This window comes from Falco naumanni, chromosome 1 (assembly GCF_017639655.2).
Source record: "Falco naumanni isolate bFalNau1 chromosome 1, bFalNau1.pat, whole genome shotgun sequence".
Taxonomy (NCBI): Eukaryota; Metazoa; Chordata; class Aves; order Falconiformes; family Falconidae; genus Falco; species Falco naumanni.
The window spans coordinates 57,531,213-57,559,085 of NC_054054.1; the positions used below are offsets into that span (position 1 = coordinate 57,531,213).

General features: G+C 39.3%; 1 protein-coding gene across 4 annotated transcripts in view; it reads left to right on the plus strand.

Moving 5' to 3' along the window:
- The first annotated feature begins 1,291 nt into the window (after positions 1-1,291).
- SLAIN2 (SLAIN motif family member 2) overlaps positions 1,292-27,873 on the plus strand; it is a 34,454-nt gene continuing 7,872 nt past the window's right edge. Inside the window, exons 1-7 of one of the 4 annotated variants that reach the window (XM_040595207.1) lie at positions 1,292-1,863; positions 11,288-11,436; positions 17,163-17,327; positions 18,680-18,841; positions 20,036-20,395; positions 22,788-22,925; positions 24,664-27,871. In XM_040595207.1, coding sequence (XP_040451141.1) covers positions 1,508-1,863; positions 11,288-11,436; positions 17,163-17,327; positions 18,680-18,841; positions 20,036-20,395; positions 22,788-22,925; positions 24,664-24,713 — 1,380 coding nt within the window. In that variant the 5' untranslated portion in view covers positions 1,292-1,507 and the 3' untranslated portion in view covers positions 24,714-27,871. Of the gene's footprint in view, positions 1,864-11,287; positions 11,437-17,162; positions 17,328-18,679; positions 18,842-20,035; positions 20,396-22,787; positions 22,926-24,663; positions 27,872-27,873 lie in introns of those variants that run through there. The other 3 variants (XM_040595197.1, XM_040595179.1, XM_040595186.1) reach the window with 3 other exon arrangements.

The following is a 27,873-nucleotide window of genomic DNA, read 5'->3' on the forward strand; positions in this document are numbered from 1 at the left end:
GTAAAGTTTGCTGCTGATGATGAAAAGTTTGTTCTGCTAGCAGATAATGAAGACATTACCTTAAGAGTAAATTAAAATTGCTTTATTAAAAGATACCAGCCCAGAAGTATTTTAATACAGTTAAACACCTAAGGTGATATTGGTTTGGAGGAAACAATGACATAAATTGTATTTATGGATCAAAGGCCTGAATTCCGGCAAGGACCCAAGAGTAACAGTGGATAACCATCCCAACATAAACTCTGAAATAATGCTGCACATGAAAAGCTAATGTAATCTTTGAATGTGTAAGGGGAGAGTATTGCATAAGGCAAGGAAGCAACCGCATCCTTGTCCCCATACACAAGAATGCTGTAGACTTGTGTCTGGCAGCCTCAACACCCCAGCAGTCCATGCACCATACCCAACACAACCCAAACGCATTCGCATGGCAGTTACTGCCCCCAAGCTTTGCACCTTCTCAGCACACCCCACAGTCTGACCACCCCGGTCTTGTTTCCCTTCTTCCCTCCCTGAGCCTGGTAAACGCTCCTCCTCTCTGCAGCGTCTTTCCCTGCAGACTCCAGTCCTCCTCCAGCCCACCTGCTGGTGTTCTTCCCCTCCCCAGCAAATGCAGGCTCTAAAGTGAAGCTGTTGAGTAGATGGAGCTTGGAAAGAGGACAATAATGGTGAAGGGATGGCAGTAAGGGCACTGTCACAGTAGCATGGGGAAGCAGGGGCCAAAGCATCCCTATGACGCCAGCAGATTTAAGTTTGACGACACAAACCCCCAAGCCCAACTAATTCCTTAAACCTAAAGGCGCTAAGTGCCTTCTTGTAGATGGCAATTTCATGTCACTTTTTGTATTTATAAATATTTACACAACCTGAAAGGGTCAAGTGATATTCAGGGAACAATTCATGTGCCTGTCACACACTGAGGGCCCAAGACCATGGCAAGGGCCTTGGACCAGAGGCACACCTCACACGCCTTTAGAGGATTCGAGCGTTTGAGGAAGGTGTCCCGGGGCTCCCCATACAACTCTGGGACCTGTGGCCCTCAAGAGACGGGACGGGACGGGACGGCACTGAAGGGGCAGCCAGGCCTGCCCAGGCCGCCCTCTCCGGCGCGGGGCTGCCGAGGGAACCCCTCAGGCCCAGCCTCCCCTGACGGGACCGCGAGCAGCAGAGCGCCCGCGCCCCGCGCCCGCCCCAACCCCGGCAACATCATCCCGCCCCAACCGGGGAGGAGCGAGCGGCGACGCTTCCGGGTGACGCACAGGACGTCGGGCGGGGGAGCGGGCCCGGGGAGGCGGTAAGATGGCGGCGGCGGCCGGATGTGCGTCTTCCGCCCCTTCCCTCCCCAGCCGCTGGCGCTGCTGAGGCGGTGGCGGCGGGACTAGCAGCGCCCGCGGCCCGCCCCGCTCTGCCCCGCCCCAGCCCTCCCCCGGCGTGGGCCGCCCGGCCATGTAGACGGGGCGGCGCGGCCGCTCTTCCCCGCGCAGCCGCCCCTCTGCCGGCCGGCGCCATGGAGGACGTCGGCTCGGGCGTGAACGCGGACGCGGAGGTGCGGAAGCTGCAGGAGCTGGTGAAGAAGCTGGAGAAGCAGAACGAGCAGCTCCGCAGCCGCCACAGCGCCTTGCCCGCCGCCCCCGCCAGCCCCAAGCGCCTGCTGGGCAGCGGGCCCTCCCCGTCGCCCCCCGCTGCCTCCTCGCCCGACGGCCGCTGCCTCAGCCCCAGGGCCGCCGCCCGGCGGCCGCCCCCCGACGAGCCCGGCGGCGGCGCGGCCGGCGAGGAGGGCAGCGGCCTCCTGGACGACGCGGCGCTGCTCAGGCCGGAGGACCTGGAGCTGTTGGCCGGCTGCGACGAGGATGAGACCGGCTGGTGAGGAGGCGGCCGGGGTGGGGAAGGGGTGGGGGAGCCCCTCGCCGCCGGTCCCCGCCGCCGGCAGACGGGGGAAGGCACCGTCCTCCCCTTGCCGCGCCGTCCCCGGGAGGCAGGGACCGTTTCCAGACGCGCCTGGTGCCGGAGGTGGCTCGGGGCTTTGTGCGGGGCGGCAGCCTCGCCCGCGGGCAGTGTGGCGGGGTTCGCCCCCCGAGAGGCGCCGCAGCCTGCCGGGGAGGGCTGCTTTGGTTCCGCACATCGCTTCGCGCCTCCCTGGCGGCCTGCAGCTCTGTGCTTTTGTTCGGCCGCCGTGAGAGTATTGCATCGGGTCACTTGGCCACCAAAGCAGGCTCGCGTTCTGCCAGGGAATCAGTTGTCAGTGTTTTCGCAAGTTCGGGTGGTGTGGAGGCATTGGGAAACTTGTGGGAAATTTCTGGGGTAGCGCAGTATTAGCCCGCAAGTACTATTATACTTCTTAATATATTTTAAGTTCTTGATTTCTTTCAGCTGTGAAGACAGGGAATGTAACATACTCTTTCATCTCACAAATGTGTTGTCTTTAGGTGTTTTCAGTTACTGCTAACTGTGTAGGACCACGGTTTACCCTAAGTGTTCCTCTCTTTTTAAGTGGACTACTTACCCTGCTGCTCCAGCAGAAACACCTGTGGATGGCCGTTCACCTTGCTCTTATTATATTTGGATGAGCTTCTACTGAGATTCAGTTTGCCTTCTCTAAACATGATGCTGTCTTTTTGATGCTTCCTATGGCTGTTAAATCCAGGAGGAATAGTGGGGAGGAGCACAGTGTCAACAGATAAATGCAAGGGAAGCGTGTACAGGGAGGAAAAGTAACAAAAGCAGTCTGGCTTGGGACAGAACTGGTTATAGGTTCACCTACAAAGGTCTTTGGGAGTGAACATACAGGCAAATTAAAAAGCCAAAACAAACAAATGCCTTTAAGAGTTAGAAACACCTTTTAAAAACCTGGAATGATTCCATGGATGACCAATGTTTTAGTTGCTCAGGGAGGAGACAGCACATGCACTTTCTTGGAGAAGTCATTTGACTGACATCCAGCCTGATCCACTGGAGAAGTATGAGAGCATAAGTTTATTCTCATCCAACATGAGTTTACTAAATTAACACAAGGCATCATCTTCCAGATGATGAGTATGTGCAAGGCAGCTACTCTAATTTCTCAGCTTATGTCTTGTAATCTATTGGTGTATAGCACTTGAGGGAAGTAGAATAGACTAAATTTGCACAGTAAGCTTGGAGTGGGATGGCAAATTTGTGGATGTCATGAATTCTAGTGACAATAGATGTTATCATTTTATATATTAATCCTAAGTCATGGACAACATAATGCATCTCTTCAATGAAAGTTAATGTCACAACAGCATACTGTGACAGTGAGGGTGTAAATACTGTGGTTTTATATATGCAGTTCTGGATGCTCATGGGGCAGGTGGCATAGTTTGCTGACTGCTGCTCCTGCCGTTGTGAGGTGTTTGGCACATTGCTTATGTCGTTATTGTGGCTTCAGTCATGTTTCTATGCAAGTTCCGGTCCTTCAAAGACATCATAACTTAAATGCAGTCTATTACGTGCCTGTATTCCCTTCCTAATATTTTAGGAACTATGAGACTAATTTTCAATCTCACATATGGGACAATGATTGGTATACAAAAGTGTAGACCTAGAAAAGAGCAGTTGTTAAAATTTACTTATTCTCATGCATATCAAGAAATACATATGTAATTAAAAAGCTGTCTTTGCGTGGTATAGTTTAGTATACATGTAATGATAAATATGATTTGACTAGATTGATGATTTTTTTTCCAAATTACCCTATTAAAATGGAAATCAAGCTCCTGGAATTTCTTAACACAGTTTAATGCAACTGTTGAGGCACTAGATATCTAAACCCTTTTTTTTTTCTTATGAAGACTTTGATTTTTCTTATGATGACTTTGTATTTGTGCATTTGATGAATGGAGGCTATTGCTCTAAATGAGGTTGGAAATTTTCAGAGGCCTAGTGGAGCAGTCAAAAAGAAACAAGCCTGTGAAAAGAGGAGGGATGATGTGAGTTAAGTGGATTTCTCTTAAACTTTCATAAATACCCTGCTCTTGAGGCTTCAGTAACGCAGGGTCACTCAAAAAAGGGTGAATGTACTCAAAATTTAAACCTCATGTGGACTCTTTCAGGTTCGAACGGATTTGGATCGCTACTGCTTAATGCAGAACCCTGTTTAAACTATAGGATTATATCACTGTAGAAATCAAAGATGACTTACCAGCTGAGGAAACCTAATACAGAAACAAACGAAATGTAAATCATAGTTTGTGCATAAAAAAATTGATTCATCTTGCCTGTTTTGATTGTCTGCGTGGAGAAGCTTAGAATTGTCTTTACTTTTGATTTCAGAAGGACCTTGCTGTGGGAGATAATAGATGATGCAGGGTGCTGGTTATCTCTGTTCTCTCTGCTTTCTGTAATACAGGCATTTTCTCAGTCCATGTATTCATATACCTCATTATGAAATTGTCTGCAGCCTTGTAATAGCAGAAGAAATAGTTTTCTTCACTGCTAAAATTATATTGCTTTACACTTAATGCTCACACGAGACTAGTGCCTGTGAAGTTTAGCTATGAATTTTAGATCAGTTGATACTGTGACTGAAATTGATATGAAAATGTGATGGTTTTTTCTAAATCTACATTTTGGAGGAGTTCAGCTCATTTTTAGGTTTTAATTCTTAAAATGCTTTTAGATAAGTTTACACAAGGCAGAAGTGTAAAGTGAAAAATGAAAGGAGAAGGTAGTACTAGCCTAAATCACGAACAAGTGAAAAAAAACTTTGATACTGCTGCTTTAGCAGCAGCATTAGCTATTAAAACAGCATTGCAGTATTAATGAACTTTGGGACTCCATGTTTTTCTTCGCTGTGGTTAGTTAAATCCAGGTAAGTTTTCAGTTTTGAACAGTTTAGCACATGAGACAATCTTCAAATCATATGGTAAATTACTAAAAATATTCCAGTGAATTTAGATGGAGTTCTTGGCCATATGCTTCTGAATCCTGTTTAATGTGCTGCAGCTTGCTTCCTAATAGGGTGCTGAAGGTTGCAAGCAGGCACATACGCACATGGACACAGTACTGAGCTGTACCTAGCTCATGGAGACTTTGCTTTAGACCTGCTAATTACTTCCTCAAGAAGTTACCATTGACTTTGGTAATCTGTTCTGTGGGTGTTTCTATTTAGCTGGTTTTGAACCAGTTTGGAACAAATTGACAATTGAAAAAATGTAAATCTGAACAGGTCTTTTAAAGTTAATTAAAAAGACGAAAGGGTAGGAGAGGGGACCAGAGTGGAGAAATCTTCAGAGTTGGGATATGGTGTACCACTCCTTGCCTGACTTGCTTGGTTAGGTTGGGTGTGGATGTGTTGCACGTTTGAGACAACTTGGTAACAGTACGCAAGGTGACTTGCTATGCTTCTTTTTAAGTGAGCTGTCTTGAGTTTATTGCAGAATAAATGTGCACACGTGGCTAATTACTGTAGATTAGTTAATGTGTTCTGAATCTGCTGTAACTTGCTTTGTGGTAACTTGTTACGTGGTCACTTATCTAAGCTTTCTGAGAAGCTTTCTTTTGAATGTGAGCGAAACAGTGCTTTTATTCTTCAAAATGTATGTGCAGTACATGCATAAAATAGTATAGAACTTGCTGTGTATCTATTTTGTAAGTGTAATTGCTCAGCAAGCTTCAGAACAGTTGTGTCATCTTTAAATGACAGTACTAGAAAAGCTACCCTAGCACTTACGAATGTTTTCTCCTTGATACGGCTGAAATAGCTAACAGCTGACTGACTTAATTTACAAACAGAAGGCAGTTAACTTGTGTGTTTAAATTGAAATTATTGGTGGGTTGTATATAATCTTAATAGTTGTGTGTTTAAATTGAAATTATTGGTGGGTTGTATATAATCTTAATAGTTCAAAGTAACATTTTCATTGTTTTTGAGGAAGTCAGATTGTATCCTGTTAAAGCAGAAGGCACGTACTTTTACTATTAAACGCACTCTCACTCAGCAGCTATTTCTATTAAATTGGCACCTATTTGTAGTAGTTTAGGCTTCTGTTCTGGCCATCCATTCTGGTTAGATGGCTAAGTGGCTGTTCTGAAATATAGAGGATGAAAATTTGATTGTCATCTGTAATGGTTGTCTTTCATCTCATGTTGCCTGATGTCCCTTGAGCACTAACATTGTTTTGGAACCCTAAAGTTTGCCATAGTGAGCTAGTGAAGTATAGGGTGAGTGTTCTAGGATAGAGCCGTACCTGAATGAAATCCCACTGCTGTAATTACATTGTAGTATTTCCTGTTCAACAGCTGAAATTTCATTGTATTAATGTGCTTTAGGTTTCTTGGAAACTGGACAGCTTCTGATCAATTTCTGCCCTGCGACCTAAGTAAAAGAGAAATTGATGCTTTTCATTTTGTGGTGGATTAAATGTCAATCAGATTTAAAGTTGTTGGGTTTTAACCAATTTCAGATAACGTCTCCTCAAACTAGGAAGATAATGTGAAAAGAAGCATGTGGGAGAACTACGGATTGCAGAAGTTACTAGTTTTTCAAGTGAAACTACTTATGTCAAATAATATTCCATTTGACTTTGTCTTTGAGATACCCATGTTTGTTGTGAAACGTATTTGAGGACTGGAGGAAGAGTCCTGTGGAAGAACTTTTTTCCATTTTTAGCTTCTTGTGTGATACTTATGACTTTTAAACATGGTTGATACTTGGATGTCCTGAAAGCTTTGATATGAAATTCCTTTATTGCCTTAATGGTATTCCTGAAATTTACTTCATAATCATGTATGTTTTGACATGATTCACATTTCTAATTCTTGTAGATCTTGGTAGAGCTCTCAAGCCTAGGCATTAAGCAGAATTTTATTTTGGAACACGTATAGTAGGGCACAAAATTTCTCAACTGTTCTCTGTTCTATTTAAGTATTAACAATACAACGTTAGAGCATATATGCTCTAACAAATTAATTCTGACAAGCTTCTTGGTGCACAGTTATACAGAGTTAGTGTTAATAGTTATAGGGAAGCTACATGATGTTGTTACAGTAGTCTTTAAAGCTTTTGAAGGCCCTGTTTCCCATGCTACATCCCTTTCAGACAGCAATATGTTCTTTTGAGATGAGGAAGCGAATAATGACTATAATTTCCAGCAACTAGCCAGGGCACGGTTAACTACCTTGAATTGCTGGTGACAGGAAGGTAGTTGTTTGTTCCCAATTGCATTTTGCAGCCTTTGTGAATCCCCTCAATTCTACTTGAAAATCACATCATGTAGTTCAGATGTGCTGCTGAAGGTTTAATGAGATTGTCAAAGTATTTTTGTTGTATTCCTATCTTATTTTTGGGTGACCTGGAGTTTGCTGTAACTTGTGCATCTCGGAACCAGGAAGCACTTTGTTAAATCTGTAATTACAGGCTGAGCAACGTGTCTGTCAGTTACAACTGCAGGATAGGAACTTTGCAGGGGTGGGGGAGGAGGCAAGAGGAAATCTGTGGGCCAGACATGTGCAGCAATGTCACTTGTGTTTTGGGTTTATTTTTTCTTTACAACCAGAGATTCTTAAATCTTGACCTGTAGCTGTGTATTCAAAATCCATCTTAAATTTTAACTTGAACTGCTCCAAATAGGATCTCCTCAAAGTTTTAGATCGCTCTAAAAGAGTTTAAATTGACACTTGTGTTCTAAATTGTCTGTTTTCAAGACTGCCCAGTGTTATTGTATCCTGATTTATTTAATTTTAGTAGCTTTTTGTTGTGGAATTTCCCTTCTGTATTTTAGGGGAATTTCTTACTGATACTGATTTGTTGTTACATTCCTCCCCACCCCCCCACCCCCCGCCCCGCAATCTGCTCTTCAGCTCTTCACGTTGCTTTCTTGATCCTGCTTTTGCCTGCATAATGTTTTGTCCATTCTCTTACTTCATTGCTGCTATTGTACTTGCTATTTTCCACTTAATGTACCTAAATTAAACAAGCTCTAACTCGGGTTCCTTCCACTTGCTGCCATCTTTCTAATTCAGATCTGTGACTTCATGTTCATCTGCATGTTTTCCCCTTATTGTACCGTGCAGTGGAAGGATTTTGATACAAAAAGACTCTTCCTGATTAGAATCTTGGCTTCTGGTTTCATGCTAGTGGCAACTAGCCTCTTGTATTTTAATGTACTGGGAGGTGTTCCTCAGGTGAGGTAATCCCTACGTAGATACTCTTTCTGCCTCAGTGTTTTTCTGACTGGGCTGTGTCCCAGTGCAATGTGCTATAGCTTGCCCCGTTTGGCTGATGTTCCAGGGTAACACCATGCCTGTAGTGACAGTAGTCGAAAGCTCTCCCTTTCTGTGCTGGCTCTTCCTGGAACTAGTCAGTAGAGCCCCTGGCTGCTTTCAACTCCAGATTGGCGCTGCTGTGGCATAGTTGATTTGTGACAGCTGAAGGAAGGGGAGTATTACTGTGTGCAGTGCAATCACGGTGTCTGGGCTTCTTAATGCTGTTTCAAAATAGATCAGAGCTCCTGAGCTTCTTTTTATATACCATTTTCTTTTATTTGACCTTGTGTCACTGAATTAGTCTTTTCTCTCTTGTGGAGAAATTGAAGTGTAGATTTCTAGTTATGTTAACATTTGTAGTAGGGGTGGTAACTGTAAGCTGTTAGCTTCCTTAATAGTTTTCAACTTCCTCTTTTGAGAAGGTGATTTATTATGTATGATCTTTAATCTTGAAGTTGCTGTGCTGCCAGTCAGTGCTGTTGCATTGCTGTGGAATGCATTAACAGGTACAAATGGGAAAGAGTCTTCAGCTAAGGAGGGCCTGTATCTTTTGAGTTAATAGTTTGACAAAGATCACTTACCTATGTGAATTTGTTTGCACGTGTTTCATAGGCTCCTTTCTGTTCTTTTTGTTCCCTTCTAGCTGTTGGGAAGAGAGGAAGTAGTAGTGTAAACATCACTTTGATTCTTAGCCTTGCCCTTGGTCTTATTTTTGTTTTAATCCAAATTAAGCAAAGCAACTAAAAGTCAATTTCAAAATTTGAGATTGGCTGTTCTGTCAGATGTGAAATTAGAATCACTGCTTTAAAATAATGAGAATTCATAATTGCATGATGTGCAAGAAACTGTCCTGAAAAAGCCATTGTGTTATTGCATAATGTACATGTGTTTGTCATGAAGTAGTGCAGTTGTATGAAATACGTATATTCTGGAGTTCTGTCTTTTCTTGAAATGTAAGGTGTGAAACAACAACTGTTAAATGAGAAACAGTTAACTGGAAAGAGGTGGGAGAATCTGCAGTATGTTTGGTTAGAAAGGGAGATGGAGAAGCGGGAACAGTGTGAGCCTGGATTGCTTCAGCAAATAAACTAGTTGTGAAACAAATGCAATAATTGGAAATTGCAGAAAAAAGTGTTGGAGCTTAAAATATCAGGTAGCATTTTTAATTGGTCTTCTAGGTTGGGTGAAGATACCCTTTTTGTGTGTCTGTCAAAGAGGACATGCACTTTAATTTCTTGTTTGTTATACCGAGTATCACTGTAAACACTTCAAATGTACATGGAACTTCTCAAACACAGCAAAGCATGCCAGCTGTCCGGAGAGCATACTTCCTAGGAGTGAGTCTAGCCTGTAGAGCACAAAAGTTGCCTTTGTTGCCTTTGACATTTTTGTAGTGTGTAAACATACCTTAGGACAGAAAAGAGGACAGGCACGTGAATGCTAAGATGACAGTAAATTTGAAGTGTTGGAGAGATAGTAAATGTTACACATTACTTTTAACTATATGGAGATAATCACAGAAAGTACAGCAGTTTGTGTAATTTACTGTAAAAATTGAGTGATCCTTGTGCTTTCTAAGGATCTTTAGGGCTATAAATATGTGATGGGCTCTTAGCTTTTCTTGTGGGCAGAGTGCCTGTGAAGATTCTAAGGGTTTCTACAAAATCATTTTTAACAACCAGCATGGTACTGGCCAGATCGTAAGCCACATGCACTGTAGTAGGTGGCAGTGGCTATTTGCATTGTCACATTTGAAAACCTGGCAGCTAATGAAAATCCTTTCTCCTGCATTTGCAAATGTAGCTTTCTAATTTCAGTGTTTGAAGGAAGAGTGTTTCAGGCATGCTCGAAACAAAGTGGTGTTTTGGGTGCGATATTTGCAGTGGTTTATAAGCCTACTTCTTGAGAAGCTTTTGTAAGAAGTGACCTTGAAGGGTAGTAATTAAAAAAAAAAAATCTTTTAAAGCTGTTTATAAAACAAACTGAGTTCAAGTTCTGGAATTGCAGAGGAAGGATCAGCTAATAATCTTGTAAAGAGAGAAGCTGTGGGAAATAACTGGTGTTGCTAATGTCATTGGCATAAAGGAAACAAGAATTTTTCCTGTCTGTTTTGTGTGGAAGCGTGACTGATCAGGCTGTCAAATGTTCCTAAGTTACAGTGTGTGGCATACAACCATATTCACATGGAGTATGAGGTCTGTCATAATTCCTAGAAGGAACACTCGTTTAACTGTTTCTACATATGTGTAAGCTCTAGTTAGAGCTGTAAGATCTTGTAGTTCACTGTTGTCTTTTGTTGAACCACACTTCCAAGTTTGGTTCTAACCCAAAGATAAAGCTTAAATATCCCTATTTTGAGAGTGTGAATGTTCATGACTTCAATCTGTTTGTTGAGGGAGGAGAAATTTTCAGCTAAATTTCTAGAGCCTTTAAACTGGAATACTTCTTCCTTCAGTCGTGGAATGCTGATGTTAAAATAAATGAATGGAGATGCTGACAGGCAAAGGCCTCAGCATGTCCTGCAGAACAATATGATCTCATTGTTTCCCTCTGTGCATTATCTCTTGTTCCTTGTTTTTAACGCTTGACATCCTTTAGGACAGAGATAGTCTCTTTGTTCAGTGTTCAGAGAAAAACTAAAGGATCAGGTGCTAGGAAACAAATTATAAATAAATATAAAATGTTTATTGTTCAAGGCTGCTGAGATGGTAGTTGTGTTCTATGTACGATAGTATCTGGATTTGTACACTTAAGTGTCATAGTGAAATTGTCCATATAGTTAATGTGTTTGAAAAGTGAAGGCTTTTTTTTTTTTTTTTTTTTTTTTTTCCCCTGGCATCACTTCTTGCCAGAAGTTCTCGGATAGCCATATGCTATCAGTATTATACTGTATCCAAAATAGTTAAAGGTAAAACTTGTGCTTTCCTTATGTTTTGGGATTGTACTGTAGATACACCATAAAAATATGAATGGCGTAGTATGTGGTATTTTGTTACATGCCTGATCTTACGCTCATTTTGTCTGTCTGCATAGACTTTCATTTTCTTTTCCCCCTTTTCAGGTTATATATGTCCCCAAAGAAGAAACTCACTCCAGTGCAAAAATGTGTCAGTCCATTAGTTTGGTGCAGGCAGGTGTTGGATTACCCAAGTCCTGATGTTGAATGTGCGAAGAAGTCACTGATCCACAGGCTGGAACAGACAATGTCAGGTGAGTTCCTGCATACTAACGCCACTAAGTTGTACATATTTATTCTGAAACAGAATCAGAATTAGTTGATAGTTGTGAGATAAGAGGGTGAGATGCAGCAGTTAATTCTTTCTTAGGTTTTCATTATAGTTTGCAAACAGTAATTCATTCTACTCACTTTCTGGACTGTATGAATAAAATGAAAGGAAGCATTAGACCATCAGTCATGATTTCAGAGTTTATACTACCTACATAGCTACAATTTGGTCAGAAGTTCTCAGAAAGAAACAGTGCCCTTAATTTGAAGGTTTTTGTGTCTGTCTTTTGAAATAGAAGCCTGTGTTAAACTATTGTAATTAGGTGCTTGTCAGCATGCTAACACAGGACTTAAGTTTTCTGCTAGATGAGCTATTTCATCTAAGGAAATAGAGGCTGAAGTTCTTGAATACTTTGGGGAGGTAATATTGATTCCCTCCCATCCCCAGTAACTTAAGATCTTATTGCAGCCAGATTAAAAAAAAGTTTGTGATTCTTCCTTGATACAAATTAGTCTTACATTCAAAACTGGAGAAGAACTGAGTATTTTGCCCTGTGAGGATGAAATTCAGCCCACATTCTTCACCCTTTTATTCCCAGTCTTTTTGATGTCAAACCAGCAGCTAAATGCTGAAGGGCAGATTAGAAATCTCTGGCTGGCTGGTTTCTTGCTTTATTTTAATTTCTTTCTTAGAGCCTTTTTAAAAATGTTATGCTGAGATACAACTTTATTTTGTGCTATTAATATCTGTTCTCTCCCTGTATTTCCATCTTTTTGCAGTTTTGCACTGTGTGTGATCTGTTTTTTTAAAACTTATCTTCAGGAATTAGCAGAATGGCTGGATTTGAGCTAAGAATATGCGAACGTGCAGTTCCAGGAGTGTTCTGAACTACCAGCTCCTCTACATGGTTATACATAAACTTTGTGCTGAGTTTGACTGTAACTTTTTCTCCTCTTCTTGGATTTTTTTTCTGGAGCAATTCAGTCTTTCTTCTGGTTTGTACTAAAAGCATTCTTAATAAAATTTGAAAACATTGCTGGTAGATCACATGAAGAGTCCATTTCTTATTCTTAGAAAAATTGTGGGCATAATGATGGAAATGCCTTGAGTATGAGTCACCTTTCATTTTCACCAATTTTTGTGTATGCTGTCTTGACAAATGTCTCTGATTATCTTTCTGAACAGTTAATATGACGCGTAGCTTGCTACAGGCAAAAGACTGAAATTCTAAACAGTGAAAAGTACCTAGATCACAAGGATTTATGAATGATGATACAAGTTTGGTAATCTGAATACTACTCTGTATTTAGCACTGGATAGCAGTTAGCTTAAGCATGAACAATTCTCTTCATTTTAACTTTTCAAAACTGAGTGGTTTTGAATCTTCCAGAAGTACCACAAATTCTGTTACCTTTTAGCATATCTTTAAAAATTCAGTTGTAGTTGAAATAGAATGGCAGGAAGCTTCCCTATGAAATGGACAAACTTGAAAGTTTGGTTATTCAAATGATGTGTCTAGGCAACTCTACCTGTTCGGGGGTTTTTTTGAGAATCTGCCTCTGGCAGTGATAACTTGCAAGAATACCAAAATTCATCCATAGTAATAATAGGAAAAAATAGTGGTACAAGAGATGGGCACTAATACTGCTGGTTGGAGCAGATTGCATGGAAGAATGAATTTGTAACAAAAAGAAAATTGTGCTTTAGAACAACCAGCCTATTTACAGCTATAGGGTAGCAGGAAGCTCCACTGGCTAAGGCAAGTCGTGCCACTTGTAACCTTCTGTCTGTTTCCTACCCTGCAACTTCTAGAATATCTTGAGGTTTGTATTTTACATAGTAAAATACATAGTGCTTGTACCTCATGGATGCATCACATAACCTATTACTAGTTACTGGTTCAGTTTGTCAATTTCAGTTCCAGTCTCAGTGAAAGGCTTTTTATACTACTGTTACTTTCTCTCCTGAATCCTTGTTGATGTTTCTTTTGCCTTGACTATTTTCTCTTTGTCAGTTCCTGTTGTAATGTCTTTCTAATGTAACATCTTTCTGCTGTTTCTCAGTCTCAAATACATGCTTATTCTGCCTTTTCCTCTTCCTTCTTAAAGAGTAACCTTTTCCATTGCGTGATAATGAAGGACTGAAGAATAGCTTTCAGTTCTGTGTGACTGTGGGTGGTTACTGAGAATGCAGGATGCACAGTGCCTTGGCCCTAGTTAGTTCACATTTACAATTGCTGAGCAGGTTCGGTTCAGTGTTAGAAGCATAGTCAGACTAGAGGGAACTTCAGGTATATTCTGGTGCAAAGACCTCTCCTAGCTTCAAGTCCCTGGTGAAAAGTGCAAGAGCGCATTTCATGTTGTCTGGAAACCACGGCTTCTTCCATGTGGTGGTCTAAAATCATATGGGGTAGAGCACATCAAGAAAGCAGCTTCAGGAACAGAGAAGTACTAGGCAGAAGAATTTCTCAAAGCGATGCTTTCTTAAGATGTAGTTGCATAGAATTAGAAAAGAGTAACTTTGGTTGTAGTGCTGTTCTTGCTGAGGCAGCATTTTTATAGCTGGTAGGAGAACTGTGTGGCTGTATGTGTTAAAAACTCAAATTTTCCATGCTGAGTGAGCTTGACTTTTCAGTCAAGCATTGAGCTTGTTCAAAACCAACTGTTATTTAGTTAACTTTGGTCTCAGTGATAGACTTTGTTAATGATTATTTTTAATTACTACAGAGACTATTAGAATAAATTTGTCAATTAATCGTAACAAAAAATATCAGCTCTCTAGCTGGAAAAACTGCACTGGGTTCATACGGTAGATCTTCTAAACTACCTAAGCATGAGTGTTTTGCACTCAAATTTTCCTATTCTCTAGAGCAAAAGAGAGATTCAAGACCAATTTAACAAAATGTTGACTAAAATAAATTAGATGGTATATACTGTTTCTGAATGCTATAAAAGAAAATTTAAAATAAAAACGTTGAGCGTTAACCCTCCCCTCTGATGTTTTGAAAGCTATTGTGTAATCTTGTGTAAGCCAATGTTTCATCGAATATAGCATGATTTTAATGTTAAAGTGAGTTAAGTCTTACTAATGTTGTCTGACACTCCTAATAAAAACCTTGTCTCTAGTTGTAAAAATACTAATATCTTCCTAAGTTGCAGAAATCTCTGTTGGAAAAACTTTAGAAATTCTAGGCCAGAAAAATGTTTTGAATCCAGCTTTTTTTTCTTGGGGAAATACACAGTGCTAAGGAATGCAGAAGTTCACGTTAGCTAGCATGAAAACTGCTGTACCATACAAAGTGTCATTATGTTCCAAAGCATACTTTTTATATGTAACAGAAGCATGCTTTCTTTCATCTAAAGAATCTGTATGTGATCATATGTTTTGTATCATTATGGATACGTACAAAAAGCCTGTTTTTAATGTTATACAGTAGTGCAATTGTTTTCTAATTTGGGGTTAATATTTTAAAATAATTGTAATAAGTATGAAACAGCAAACTCGTGCAGACTTATATTTTAAGGGTTTTTACTGTCATTTTCAGCTGGAGATGAAAAGTAATATTTTTTTTTGGCATGAAAACAAAGATTTGGTTGTAATAGATGCTTTGGGGTTCCTGTGTGAAAGCTAGAACAACTTACTGTCAAAGGAGTTTCTCAAAGTCAACTAGAATACAACCAGCTTGTAATTACTGGTTTTGTTAGCTGAGCTTTGTAATAAAATGGAGTTTTCCCTTCAGTCACTCAAACTAGAATACAAGAATACAAAGTAAACAAGAATACTTGCTGGAATTCATTGAATTCACTACTTGCTGAAATCAGTGCATGTCACTTAAGACTTGCAGTGAAAGGTGGAATATAAACTTTCCATCCTCTATCTATGACTGTCTTTTCACTCTAATGAAAACACTAGTAACATTAATCAGTTTCGACTCCAGAAGGGATCTTCACATGAGGTCCTTTACATAAAGAATCTGCTGCAAAGTCAACTTTCCATTTCTGCTGCTTCTGCCTTTGTGCTGCATTGTGCCGTCCATATAGATGGTAAAGTTTTTTTGGGCCTTACTAAAAACTAGTTCACTGATACAGTTAGTTAAAATACTGAATACTGTAGATGTTTTTAACCTAAATCCACTTTAGTAGGCTAGATAATCGTGCAGCCCCGCCATTGCTTGTACTGAACAACTGAGGAGGTAGTGACAAAGAGTGGAGTGGGAGGAGGAGCTGAAGCAGGCTTTGCTCCTGAAAGCAGCGTTTCATGCAACTGTAGTCTCTTTTGGCTTCTTGTAATGTGTAAGTGTTAAAAAAAAAAAAAAGCGCCAACAACAAACAAACAAAACAACCTGCAACAACCTAACCCCCCCCCAACAACTTACACCAATTAAAAGCATTTTTAATAAACACATTATTTTAGTTCCTTCCCTGTTTTTTGTGCACTACTACTGGTAGCCTAATTACTACTACACTAATTGAAGCCCTTTTCAGTACTAAATGTCACACAATATTCTTTGAATAGCTACATCTCTGCTTTTTTTCTTTAGAACAGCTTGAGTGTATGGCCGTACGTTTGCCTGGCCTGTTCTTGTCAGTTTATAATATATATGCATACTCTCGATACTGTTGTGCCTTAGTTTAGTTTCTAGCAGCTAGGTGGACTGCAACTTAATCTGATCTAGGTTTACACATCATAAGGTTGGGATCTCTAGCTTTCAGTTTAATGTCTTGCAATCCTAATTTGTTCTTTGTTAAAATACAGTTAGTTCTGTTTGGCATAAAATATTTTCAGTAATGAAGGAACTAATTTTACCAAAAGTGACCAAATTTCCTTTGGTTCCCACTTCCCCCACTGAAGTTTCATTTTCTATTATATTAAAATAAAGTGTAAATTTCTGAACAGAATAGTCATGTAAATAACTGTACAAATCATACACTGGCAACTAGGGGAATTGCAATATCATACTGAAACTGTTTGCCATGTAATCTGAAAATTTAGCATAGAAATATTTACAATAAATAGCAAAGGAAAATACCCCGTTTTAGCTCTTGTATTGTATGTGGGTTTGAAGCCCATGGACCTAGAAATCCCAAAGTATTAGAGCAGGAGGTATACAGAAGGGAATAATCTTACAGTCAGTTTGCTTTATTGTGCCCTGTAGGTTCACAGTACCCAGAAGTACAAACACGAAGCATTTGCCATGTTTAATGGTTTTCATTTTAGCATATGCTTTGGGGAATTTTGTAGGTGGTATTGCCCAGTTCTGTGGTGCCTGTCTTGGAGTTACTGTTGAAGTATTGTGTGACCTAGACAGATCTGTGAATTCTGGAGAACTAGACTTAATAGTGTGCTCTGGTTTGTACATAATTGTGCATAGGGCGTATGTTAGCATAGCTTTGCTACTAGTATCTTTTGAGTTGCTTCATTCCTCCTTCCCAACGCCTACACTGAACATCTTGAAGAGATCAGTTATAGTGATCTTGGATCTGATTTTTACAAGGAAAACATCTGTCGCTATCTTGTCTTGCCTTCTCCCACTCCTTCCACAGTGTAGTTGTATCTAGGAGATGAATAAATCAGTTGACAAACTTCTCAGTGACTGAAATGTTCTGCTTGAATTGTACAGAAATCACACTGAAGATATCATATAGTATTGTATTCATTTTTCATTTGCTCCTTCAGTATAATTTGTCGCTTTTCTTCTCTTTTGTACAGCTCTCAAGAGACAGAGTTTGTATAGCAGCCCTTTCAGTGCAGTCAGTTATGCGAGCTCCTATAGTCCAAATACTAGTAGCCCCTACAGCAGTGGTTTCAACTCTCCCTCCTCAACACCAGTGAAATCTGCTTTAGTGAAACAGCTCATGCCTGCTGGTACCTCAGGTAAGTGTGTGTGTGTGTCTGGTTTCTTCTTCATCCTCTTCCTTTCACAAAGACTCTGAAAGAGATGGCAATAACATTGAACTAGAGTAAGACAGACGCCAAAACCTTGTCATTCTTTTGTAGAATGTTTGCGTCGTGCAGTATTTAAGCTTTTTAGGAAGCACTTTTTACAGACTTTTTGGCATAAGGTAGATATAAAATGTTTGTTCTGGATGTTCATGTCCCTAAACTCACTGATGCCTATTAGTGGTCAGACCAAAGTACATAGTGTTAGTTCTGTGGGGTAATCCCAACATAAGTAAGTGGCTTCTAGAATTGGCCTGTAATTGACTGGGATGCAAACTGCATGGTAGGTGTTTAAAGGTTATGTGTTACAGGTAGTTGTAAAGTCTTTGCAACTCCCCTGTTGCTTATTAACTGGAACACTGGGTATGCAGTGTGTCCCTCAGTACCTCTGAGATGTGAACAATATAATCTAAGGAAGAAGCATGTATTTTAATTAAAGGTATTCCATGAGGCTTTGCAGTCATCAGTGTAAATGCTAACTCCTGGCAATGTTTTCTGCCGTTATTCTGCAGCATAAGACACTTTCGTTGCATCAGAGAAATGATGCCTTGAACATACCTCTACTCTGAAATCAGTGTTGGCTTAGTGTATATAAACTTCAACTCAAGTTAGCTTGCAGGGAAGATGAAAAAACATTGCACTGACAATCCAACTATCTGTAGTTCTCAGTAGACTTGTAAAGAGAAGCCTGCACTGCAGTATATTCACCAGAGCCATTACTCATGCTTTGTTTTAATCTATGTAGCTCTGCTGTGCATTGTGTGCTACAGTGCTGTATCTGCCTGCCACACAGAAACGTGAAATGTAACTGGCAATGGCATGTCACCCAGAAGGCAGCAAATGGGAAGAGTTTTTCTCGTATGTTATAGTTTGGCAAAGGTGTTTACATAGAACAGGTAGTATTTTCAGATAAACTTTATTTTAAGCATTCCAAACTGAAGCAATATGGATTGGATCAGCAAGTCCTTCTTGTCAAGATAGATATAGTCAAACATACCTTACAAGGTTGTGTGCAGAGTCAAGAACAGAAGCACAAATGGTACAGTTGCTCTGTCTGTAAGAGCTGTGCAAAATTCATAGCAATTGAAACCTGGTACTGGCCAAGCTCTGCTTGTGTAAATTATATTTTCAGCCTAGGTTCGCAATCAAATGTTTAAAAGTCTGCCAGACTCAATGTCTCTATCATAACGTGTTTTCGGATCAGTGGTCTTTCTACTGGGAAAGGAAATACAGCTTGCCTTTTTCTTTTCTTTTGTTAACATACCCTATTTTTTTTCTTTCTGTAGGTTATCTTAAAAGTTCAGCAGATAGAAATCCTCCACTAAGTCCACAGTCCTCTCTGGACAGTGAATTAAGTGCATCAGAGATGGATGAAGACTCTATTGGGTCTAATTACAAGCTAAATGATGTTACGGACGTGCAAATTTTAGCACGGATGCAGGAAGAAAGTAAGTATTTTCCATCCTGAAAATGGAGCAGTTGATCTTTTTTATTATTGAATAACTAGAGTAACATTTGCTTAGCAGGAATGGAAAAGGGGTGTATATTTTACTATGGATATGCAAATGTAGTTCTGAGAAGGCTGTCTAAGGACTTCTGCCTCCAGGATAAGGAAAGGAAGCTGCTGTGCAGAAGTGTTCTTTAGGAACAGTGGACAAAAGATGCCAGAGAGAATATGAATTTGTAGCATATAGTGTATGCTAAAAGGATGCTTGTTAAGACTGGACTACTGCCTGCCACTAGTCTTCTCAGGAGATAACATGCCTTCCCAATGTAATCCAGTCTTGTTGACATTAGTGCTTAAACCATGATTTAAATCACCAAAATTTAAAGTTAACATGGCAAATAATAGTTAAGCACCTGTTATCTCTCTTTTGTTATATGTTTAATTGAAGTTTTGTCTTTTTGTCCCTCTGAGACTGCAGAAAGTGGTGGTAATTTCAATTGTCTAACTAGGTGGCCTCCAGACTTTATTGTGTACACCTCTGAAAAAAAAAAATCCAAATGGCCAACATATACATATTTTTAATATATTACATACACATACTGCTCTGCTAATATATTACGTACACAAATGTACACAAAAATAAAAATTAACGGATGAGCTAAAGATGAAATAAATGCTATTTTAGAAACAGTAGTAGTGTAAAATTTTTTCCCTGTTCCCCAGTGGATTGTTTTGCATGCATCCCACTTCAAAGACCACTGGTCTAACAACTCTAGTTTCTCCAGGGGTAGCTTATCACACAGCTTTCTCATTACATTTACTAACAAATTGCAAGAGACATTTCATTGTGGCTGCTGTAATTGGTATAGGATGTTACATGATACCAAAATTAAGGTGTAGCCTGTGGTGCTAGTATCCAGCCTGCGAGAGGAGATGAACAAGTACACAACACACCTAAACTGATGATTGCTGTAGTAGGAGAAAGAATGAACTCACCTACTTCTTTCAAGACATTGACCCAGTAGATAACTTTTTTTTTTTTTTTTATTAATCTGGAATTAATGTAATGCCTCAACTGAAAGGAATTAAGGTGAGCCAAATTTGAGTGTGAGCACTAGGTTGATATCTGTATGCACTGTCTCTAGTTTGAACCATTTCTGTGCTGGAAGCAAGTAAACAATGTTACTGTTTCCAGGCCTCCGGCAAGAGTATGCAGCAACTGCTTCTCGGCGTAGTTCTGGTTCTTCTTGCAATTCTACAAGGCGAGGCACATTCAGCGATCAGGAGCTTGATGCACAGAGTTTAGAAGATGAAGAAGATGGCACACATCATACAGTGCACCCTGCTGTTAACAGGTTCTCACCATCACCTCGCAGTTCTCCATGGCCTTCACCAAAACAATCTCCAAGGAATTCACCTCGTTCCCGATCACCTGCTCGAAGCATAGAATACAGTAGAGTGTCACCCCAACCTATGATTAGCCGTTTACAGCAACCTCGTCTTTCACTTCAAGGCCATCCTACAGATTTGCAGACTAGTAATGTCAAAAGTGAAGGTAAAAATCTCTGTCTCAAATTCATTACACAAGTAGTTGTATAGTTTCTGTAAAGGATTTTGGTCAGTCTGCAGTGCTAAAACTATATGCCTGTGTAACATCATGGTTTAATCTCTGAGTTGTTGAAGAAAAAGCAGAGCAAGCAAAGCTTAAGTTCTGCTGGGGAGTCTTTACAGTCAGATGAGTCAATAGGCTTATGTTTATTTTAGATGTTATCCAGTCACTCAGGGTGTCATTGACTTTCATGGTGACCAAGTTCTATCTTTGGCAGGCAAATGCGCTAAAATAAAGCAGAGCCCAAGGGAAACTATCATTCACCAATAGGGTTAGGCCTTGCAGATGACAGAATAAAATGCAGGGAAAGTAGCTGTGGTCAGATAAGAGTAACGTGGCAATTTATGAGTGCTTGTAGCCTGTGAGGTAGCTGAATGCTTTCTTCTGGCAGTGCAGGGCTCCGAACCTTTTGAGTATGACCACAGCCTGAAAAATATTAGTCCTTCAGCCATGCATTTTTTGGATGTTTTAGATACCTCAAAGCTGTTGTATAATAAAAAATACAGCTTGCGGTAAACTTGACACAATTACACTATATTAGCATAGAGCAAAATGATGTAATCCTGTTACGATTTTGCTTCTTGAATGTACTTTTTCCTGGTACCAGTCTGGCAGAAACTCCTTTCACTGGGCTGAAAATTCACAAGCATATTCCCATTTTAAAATGTAGTTGTTACCTGGCAAATAAAATCTTAACTTTGGAAAGAGTTTACGTCTAGAGATTAAGAATTCAACTTACTTATTTTCATCTTTCAGGTAAGCTGGATGCAGAATGTCTGCAGTAGAGATGATGTAGAAACGCATTTTTAAACAGTTTATTTTCTGGGTTGGGGTTGTTGGTATTTTTTTCCCCCACTAATATAGCAAAGAGGTCTATGCCACAGAATTTTATTGACTAAGAAGTTTTATAATTTTAATCAGGAAAATCAGTGTGCTAGGCTGCAGCTTTTGGGGAAGATAATCCTGCAAATTTAATTAGCTATTCAAGAATACCTTTGGAAGAGTTAGCTTAGTAGTCGTTTGGGGAAATCTTAGCTATACAGGAAGAGGTACCACACAAAATCTAGTAAATTATATTGTGACATAGTTGAGAATTCCTCTCCCATTCTTTTCTGGGATTTCACGAAAGCCTTAATGCATGCTAGATGAGCTACAATAAAAATACTCCATGAGAGGCAAGCTACCAAAAGCTGGTATCGCACATACCAGTGGGATCAAAACAGAGTGTATGATCATGTGCTTCTGAAACACTTCCAAGGACTTCTCTTGCAGTGGTTTTTGTGCAGTTGACTGTTGCTTGGATATTCAAGAGTTGATACAGCAGCAGCCAAAAAGAGTTGCTTGGGATTTTCCTTTTTTCTCGTCATTGATTAGAGGGAAACTTGGTTGACAGGGTTCAACAATGTGCCAACTGCAGTGCAAAGCAACGGAAACTACGGAGTGCAGAAAGTACACTTGTAGCAATAGTCAGCCTGTGAAGGCTCTTACTTTTGTTTTCATCTTCAGTGCTTGTGCATGGTTAGCATACTTTTTTCCTGCATCCCTCTACAGAATTAGCTTGGCCGCTCATCCTGACAAGGCATCTGCAGTCTTCTATCCCAAGTATGTTGTCATCCCAGCTCTGCATGGGCTGGAGATACACAGAATGTCATTAGACTTGAGAAATACTTAATGACATTTTTTTGTATTTTGTGAGCAGTAGTACAAATTCTAGAAAACCCTTGAAGAACCAGTATTAGCTGAGTAGATAGTGAAGTTGTATGTGAAAGATGAAGCATAACTGGACACTTCAGTAATGCTGAATGCTGTGCATGAAGAGTTTCTTTGCAAGGGGGTGGCTGTTGTTGTATAATGTGCCAATATGGGACTGGGTAGTCACAAAAATTCACTCAATTACTACGTGTTTTTAATCTTTAGGCAAACGTTCTATATTATAAATAACTTGCTAGGTAAAGACTATGTAAACTGCAAAACCACAAATGAGGTTTGCAGATTCGGTTACTGTAACAGTAGAACAAAAACCTGAGAATCATAATCCAGGTATGTTTCAATTTCAAAATACCTTATGCTTGACTTTTTTCACCACAGGTGAAAAATGTACTTTCTTGCTTTTTTTAATAAATAGTTTGTATGTGATAGATCTGAGAATAATATAGAACTTTAATTCAAGATAATGGAAGAACTGTAATGTAACAAGATATGCTTTTAAATGGCAGTGCGGTTTGATATGGCTAACATTTTATGTCACTTAGATTTGGGGTTCAACTATGGGTTCATAACCAGAACTTTGTCCAACATTGGGCTACATTTTGTGGTATCTTTGTATTATTTTGTACAGAAAAACTAAGGCGTAGTCTTCCAAACCTGTCCAGGACATCTAGCATCCAAGCTGAGTCTGTGAAAAACAGCAGAAGTGACTCAAACTTCCAAGTGCCAAATGGAGGAATACCTCGCATTCAACCTCAAGCCTCAGCCAGTAAGTACCTTTAGTGACACTTCAGTGCATATTTCAGAATTAAGTGATGGTACTCAGCTGTCCTCCAATTTCACAGCCAAGAGAAAGATCACGTGCCACACTGGAGATGCTAATCTTGATAATATTTTTTTTTTTAATCATACCTGCTTTTTGGTCCACAAAATCTGGTACTGATTATACTTAAAGTATGATCTGTTATTAAGGTATCATTCATAGTTTCCCAAAAGTACATGCAGAAGTACTGTAAAGAGTATAAATACAGTAGTTAGACATTTCAGAAACCATTTCTTTTCTGTGATTTACAGAACGTATAATGCTCTATACTGTTGCATTTTCTTTTCAGACTACAAAAATTTACTAGGTTATGAAAATAGGTACCTAGATGATGTTCACTACTTTAAGTATTGAAACCTGATCTAAAAACATTCATGCAAGTTTAACCTTTGTTTGCATTTCTTTTCTTCTTTTGTCACCTGGAAATTACATACTCAGTTGCAGATTTTCTTTGCTTTTTTAAAGTGTCAGTTACTTAAAGTTTGGATGAACCTATGTCCCATGAAACAGACCGTTGCTGGGCTAATGGCTTCTGGTTTGTCCAAAAGTAAACTGCTGATATGAGAACGCTGCTAATCTCACAACTCTCTTGAAAATGGTGACCTTAAAGAAGCCAAAGCCAATGAAACTTAAATATTCACTGCCTCTTTATATGTCAATATTGCCAGTTCCTGTTGTTTAAACGTTTCCTGACCATTTTATTTTAAAACAAGTTTCAGAATTTAATAACCTTATGTGACATTTTCAAGGGAAGAACACATTATGAATATCATTACGTGTAGAGCTTTGAACTATAAAATTTCTGTGATAAAAGTTCATCAGTAATCTAAATATTTGATGGGAAATGTAAGATAATATTTGTGAATGAAACTAAGGTACCCACTGAACAGTAAAGGCATACTGGCATACCTAGTTGGCCTTCTTAACTGGTCTTCTCAAAACTGTGTTAACGCAAGCAAGTACAGTTAAATACAGAATAAGGAATACAGACCACGCCAAAGACTACAAGATTTCTGTCTTTCTAGTAACTCAGACCAGATGTAAGGGTTGTATACAGGGAGTCCCAGGTGTGTGGTGCTGTAGCCAAAGAAGTTAGCATGACCTTTCACCTTGTCCCCTTCTTCCAGTGTTCACACTCAGAAGGTGGGATTTACAACTGAAAGGGCATGTGTGTAGTTCAAATGCAGGACTGTTACCTGTTAGGCAGACTATAAAGGGCTCAGAGCAGTTGGACAGCAGCTCTCCAACTGTATTGGTTTTGTGTTTTAATGACTGGAAAGAAAATGAAGGAAAAAATATTTTTAGTAAATATTTGTACAGATTTTATTTGGCTTTTTAGAACTGAGTGAACTAGGAAGGGAAGAGTACAGAGGGCAGCTTAGTTAGCTATTTCCAGTATTAAAAGTACATTCACAGTGAAACTTTAGGGAAAGATCAGACAGCAGAAGTCTAAATATTCAATGTTTAGTGAGTTTCTTCATTGAAGGAGCCAAAATATGATGACTTACATTTATACATTTGTAGATTTTTCAGCTTGTGGAGGCATTGAGAATCACAGCGATTTTTAGGTAAATTTGCTTGCCGTTTGTGGGAATCTTTCCCCAAATGTGAACCACTCTAAGATGAACTTACATTTAAATGTGAGCCCAGATTTCTAGCTTTTACAGTTTCCCTGCTCTTACAGATGTTTGTCAGAGTCTTGCTATTGACAATCGTAAAACGGTTTGTGTATGAAGTCAATGAGTAAGTATCTTTGCTTAGTCTGGATTTAAAAATTCTCTGCAAAACTGTACATTGTATAAAAATTTCCAGAATTGTGTCCTCCTTATTGTATACTTTTTGTTTTATTGGTTTTATATTTTGCCACCTTGCACAAAGCACTGTTAAATTGCAGCAAATTTTTTGTTTTCCCTTGGCAATGACTTCTGGGTCTTGGGATTTGAAGCTTCCTCATATACCTGCTAGTTTTGCATGAGCTTACCTTTGCAAGGATGCTGGCTTGCCACCCCGAGGTCACTACTTTTCTCCTTGTCAAAGATCTGCTGTTCATAATTTACTTGCACATTTGCTGTGGCTGCAATGCTGAACTTGCTATGATTGCTGGCATTCAAAAATGAGTTAGGAATCCAGTAAGTTTCTGAAGAGACAATTCCTGTTATGGTTACATAGGCAAATTGTACATGCTTGCTTAAAGAATAGATGGAAGACACTTACAATATGTTTAGATGTACAACTGTAAAACTTGAAAACATTTGGCATTTTAAGTTTTAGCTGTAATGTGGTAAAAAATCCAAATTCTTTTTGAAAAGAGATTGAGTGAATCAAATAGCAGTTGTAACAGTTAGAATCTTCATTTATATCTGATACTCCATGCTGTTATGCAGAAAGTTGGGGTTTTATATATAATTTTTTTATATAAAAGCCAGTAAATATTTCACCTTAAAACACTGGAAGATACAGTAATACTTGCATTCTCCAAGGAATAGGTATCTTTAGACTTTAAAGTGTTAGAATGATGGGAAGTCTCTGTATTTGGGTCCTAGACCACATAGTGCAAAGTTGTAGAACTTCTAGGCTGGCTTCCACATAGGAGCTATGTGCTTTCTATTGAATCGTGCGATACTTTTCTACTTATGTGGCACTATTAGCACATGGTTCTTTAAGCAGAGTTAAATATAATACTTCTTCTAAGAGCTAAGCTGTAGATTGTTGAAATTATCAGTAAAGTAACTAGCCTGCTTGCCAAGATCCAGCTGCTTGGCATGTTCAGAGTAAAAGAAGAAAGAAAGTGTATGTTTTGAGGAAACCAAATATTCCAGTTCACTTGATCAGTAACTACCTGTATTCAGCGTGCACCATTTGTGACAGGTAATGTAATAGCATATGGAGCACTTCAAGAGCAGCAAATAGTGTGGATAAGCATGCACTCCAGGCTTATCTCAAACCGCATGTTTCCTCAGCATCGCTCAAATTGCACTGCCTGAAGTTCTTTTCAGTGATTCACTGCACAGAATTGTTTAGCTGTTGAGTCTCTGTTTCCTGGAGTCTCCATTGAGAAGGAAGGAGTTTGAGCTACATATATTTTAAAGCCTTTCCATATCATCCCACATCTCTGACTTGCAAGTAGTGTAAATAATGATGGGGGAAGAAACTTAGTGCTATGTGCAGTAGTATATTTAAATCTAACTGAATGCATTAGGACAAACTAAACTGAAGATCATAAATATGAAGGAAGAAGCTGTTCTTCTTTTTGTGTGGTATAACAAAAATACTGATTCAGTAAAAAATGGTATAATGGAATCCTTGTGGATAGAAACACTCTGGCCAGTGGTCTGCCTCACTAAATTCCTGGGAATTGTGCTCATTTTTAAACATTTGACTGTACTTAATTAGCTCTTCGTGGGTATGCCTTAAAAAAAGTTTATAGCAAGACCATGTGCCAGAAGTTGAATAAAAATTGAATCTTGCCACATGATTTTTGCATTAGATTCTAGTTGTAGAAGGAATAGGGGGTTTTATTCTTAATAGCCATAGGCAGCATTTTACCATATTTATAAACACTTTAATTCCTTTTTGCTGTTTGTTGAAAATGACAGCTTTTGGTTAAGACTAAAATGAATAGACCACCTAGTCATATTTTCAGAATGAAGGTAAACCACATGATGTTTTATAGTTTGTATTTTATAATTCACAAAATATTGTGAATTTTGCACTGATGGAAGGATAGGAAAGGTGATGGCAATTATTATATGCTACCAAATTTGGAAGAGGATTGACTAATATTATTAGGATTCCAATTGTTCTTCCCCTACCTTCTTTATAGCGATATTCACCAATTAGTGATAAATTACTGAGCTTCCTTACTCAGTCAGAATCTTTAGGCACAGCTGTTCCCCCATCTTTCTTCCTTCTCGCTATGGAAATAAGCCTTAGTAGTGCAATCAGTTTTATGCTGGTATAAAACTACATATACTGAGGTGAGCGGAGATTTTTATTCATACATTATCATTTTAAGAAGCCTTTGTGTAGGCAAAGCTTTATTTCATTGACTATTTTTGTCCTTCACTCCTTAAATACACTATGGTGAAAATATGCTGAGTCGATGCGTTCCTTCTGGCAATAGGTAATTCTCTCCTTGCCAAGATTCTGCAGCTCTTGGAACATTGGCTTCTCTCTTGATAACTGGTAGGTTGTGAAGTCATTTCAAGGCAGTATCAGCCCTTGAACATTGCTAGAAAAAAGGCAGGACGTAGGAGCAATAAAAACAATTTCTGTCATGCTGTCTACATGCTGGCAGCTGATAATTCTTCGTGTTATGTCTTTGTTTTGAGCCATCTTGCATACCCTTTTGAGGAGGAAAAAAAACCAGACGTCTCTCAAAATCTCTTATGTTTCCATAACTGAAAAATAGAATTTATTTGATGATCACATTTAAACAAAGATTTATGTTTTTATGTAGTGTTAGAATATTTTTTTTAAAAACTCCCTTAAAATGAAAAGTTTCTTGCTGGGTTAAATATGACGATTGAATTTTCATCTTTGTTTCTAATCTTGCACTCATATTGCTGTAGCATGTTTGCTAGGTGGCTTCTTCTCCCTTTGGTGTAGTATTTATTTTTTTTTTTGCCTTTCTGGGCTTTTTTGCCCTGCAGTTTACTCTTACAAAGTCTGCACATTTTGCACTGCAAAATTTCTGACATGCTCCTCTCTAACTCTTTGCCATTAAGAGCAAGCACCATTTAAAAAAACCCCACCACTTCCAGAGGCCTAACAGCTTTTTGAGTGTTTTGCTCACTCTGTTCCTTGATGCTTCACAAGTGGATGCAATTCTGAAATTCCCAGTAAATTTAGTTTTCTTAGCTTTTTAGACATATATAATACTTCTTGTCTTTCA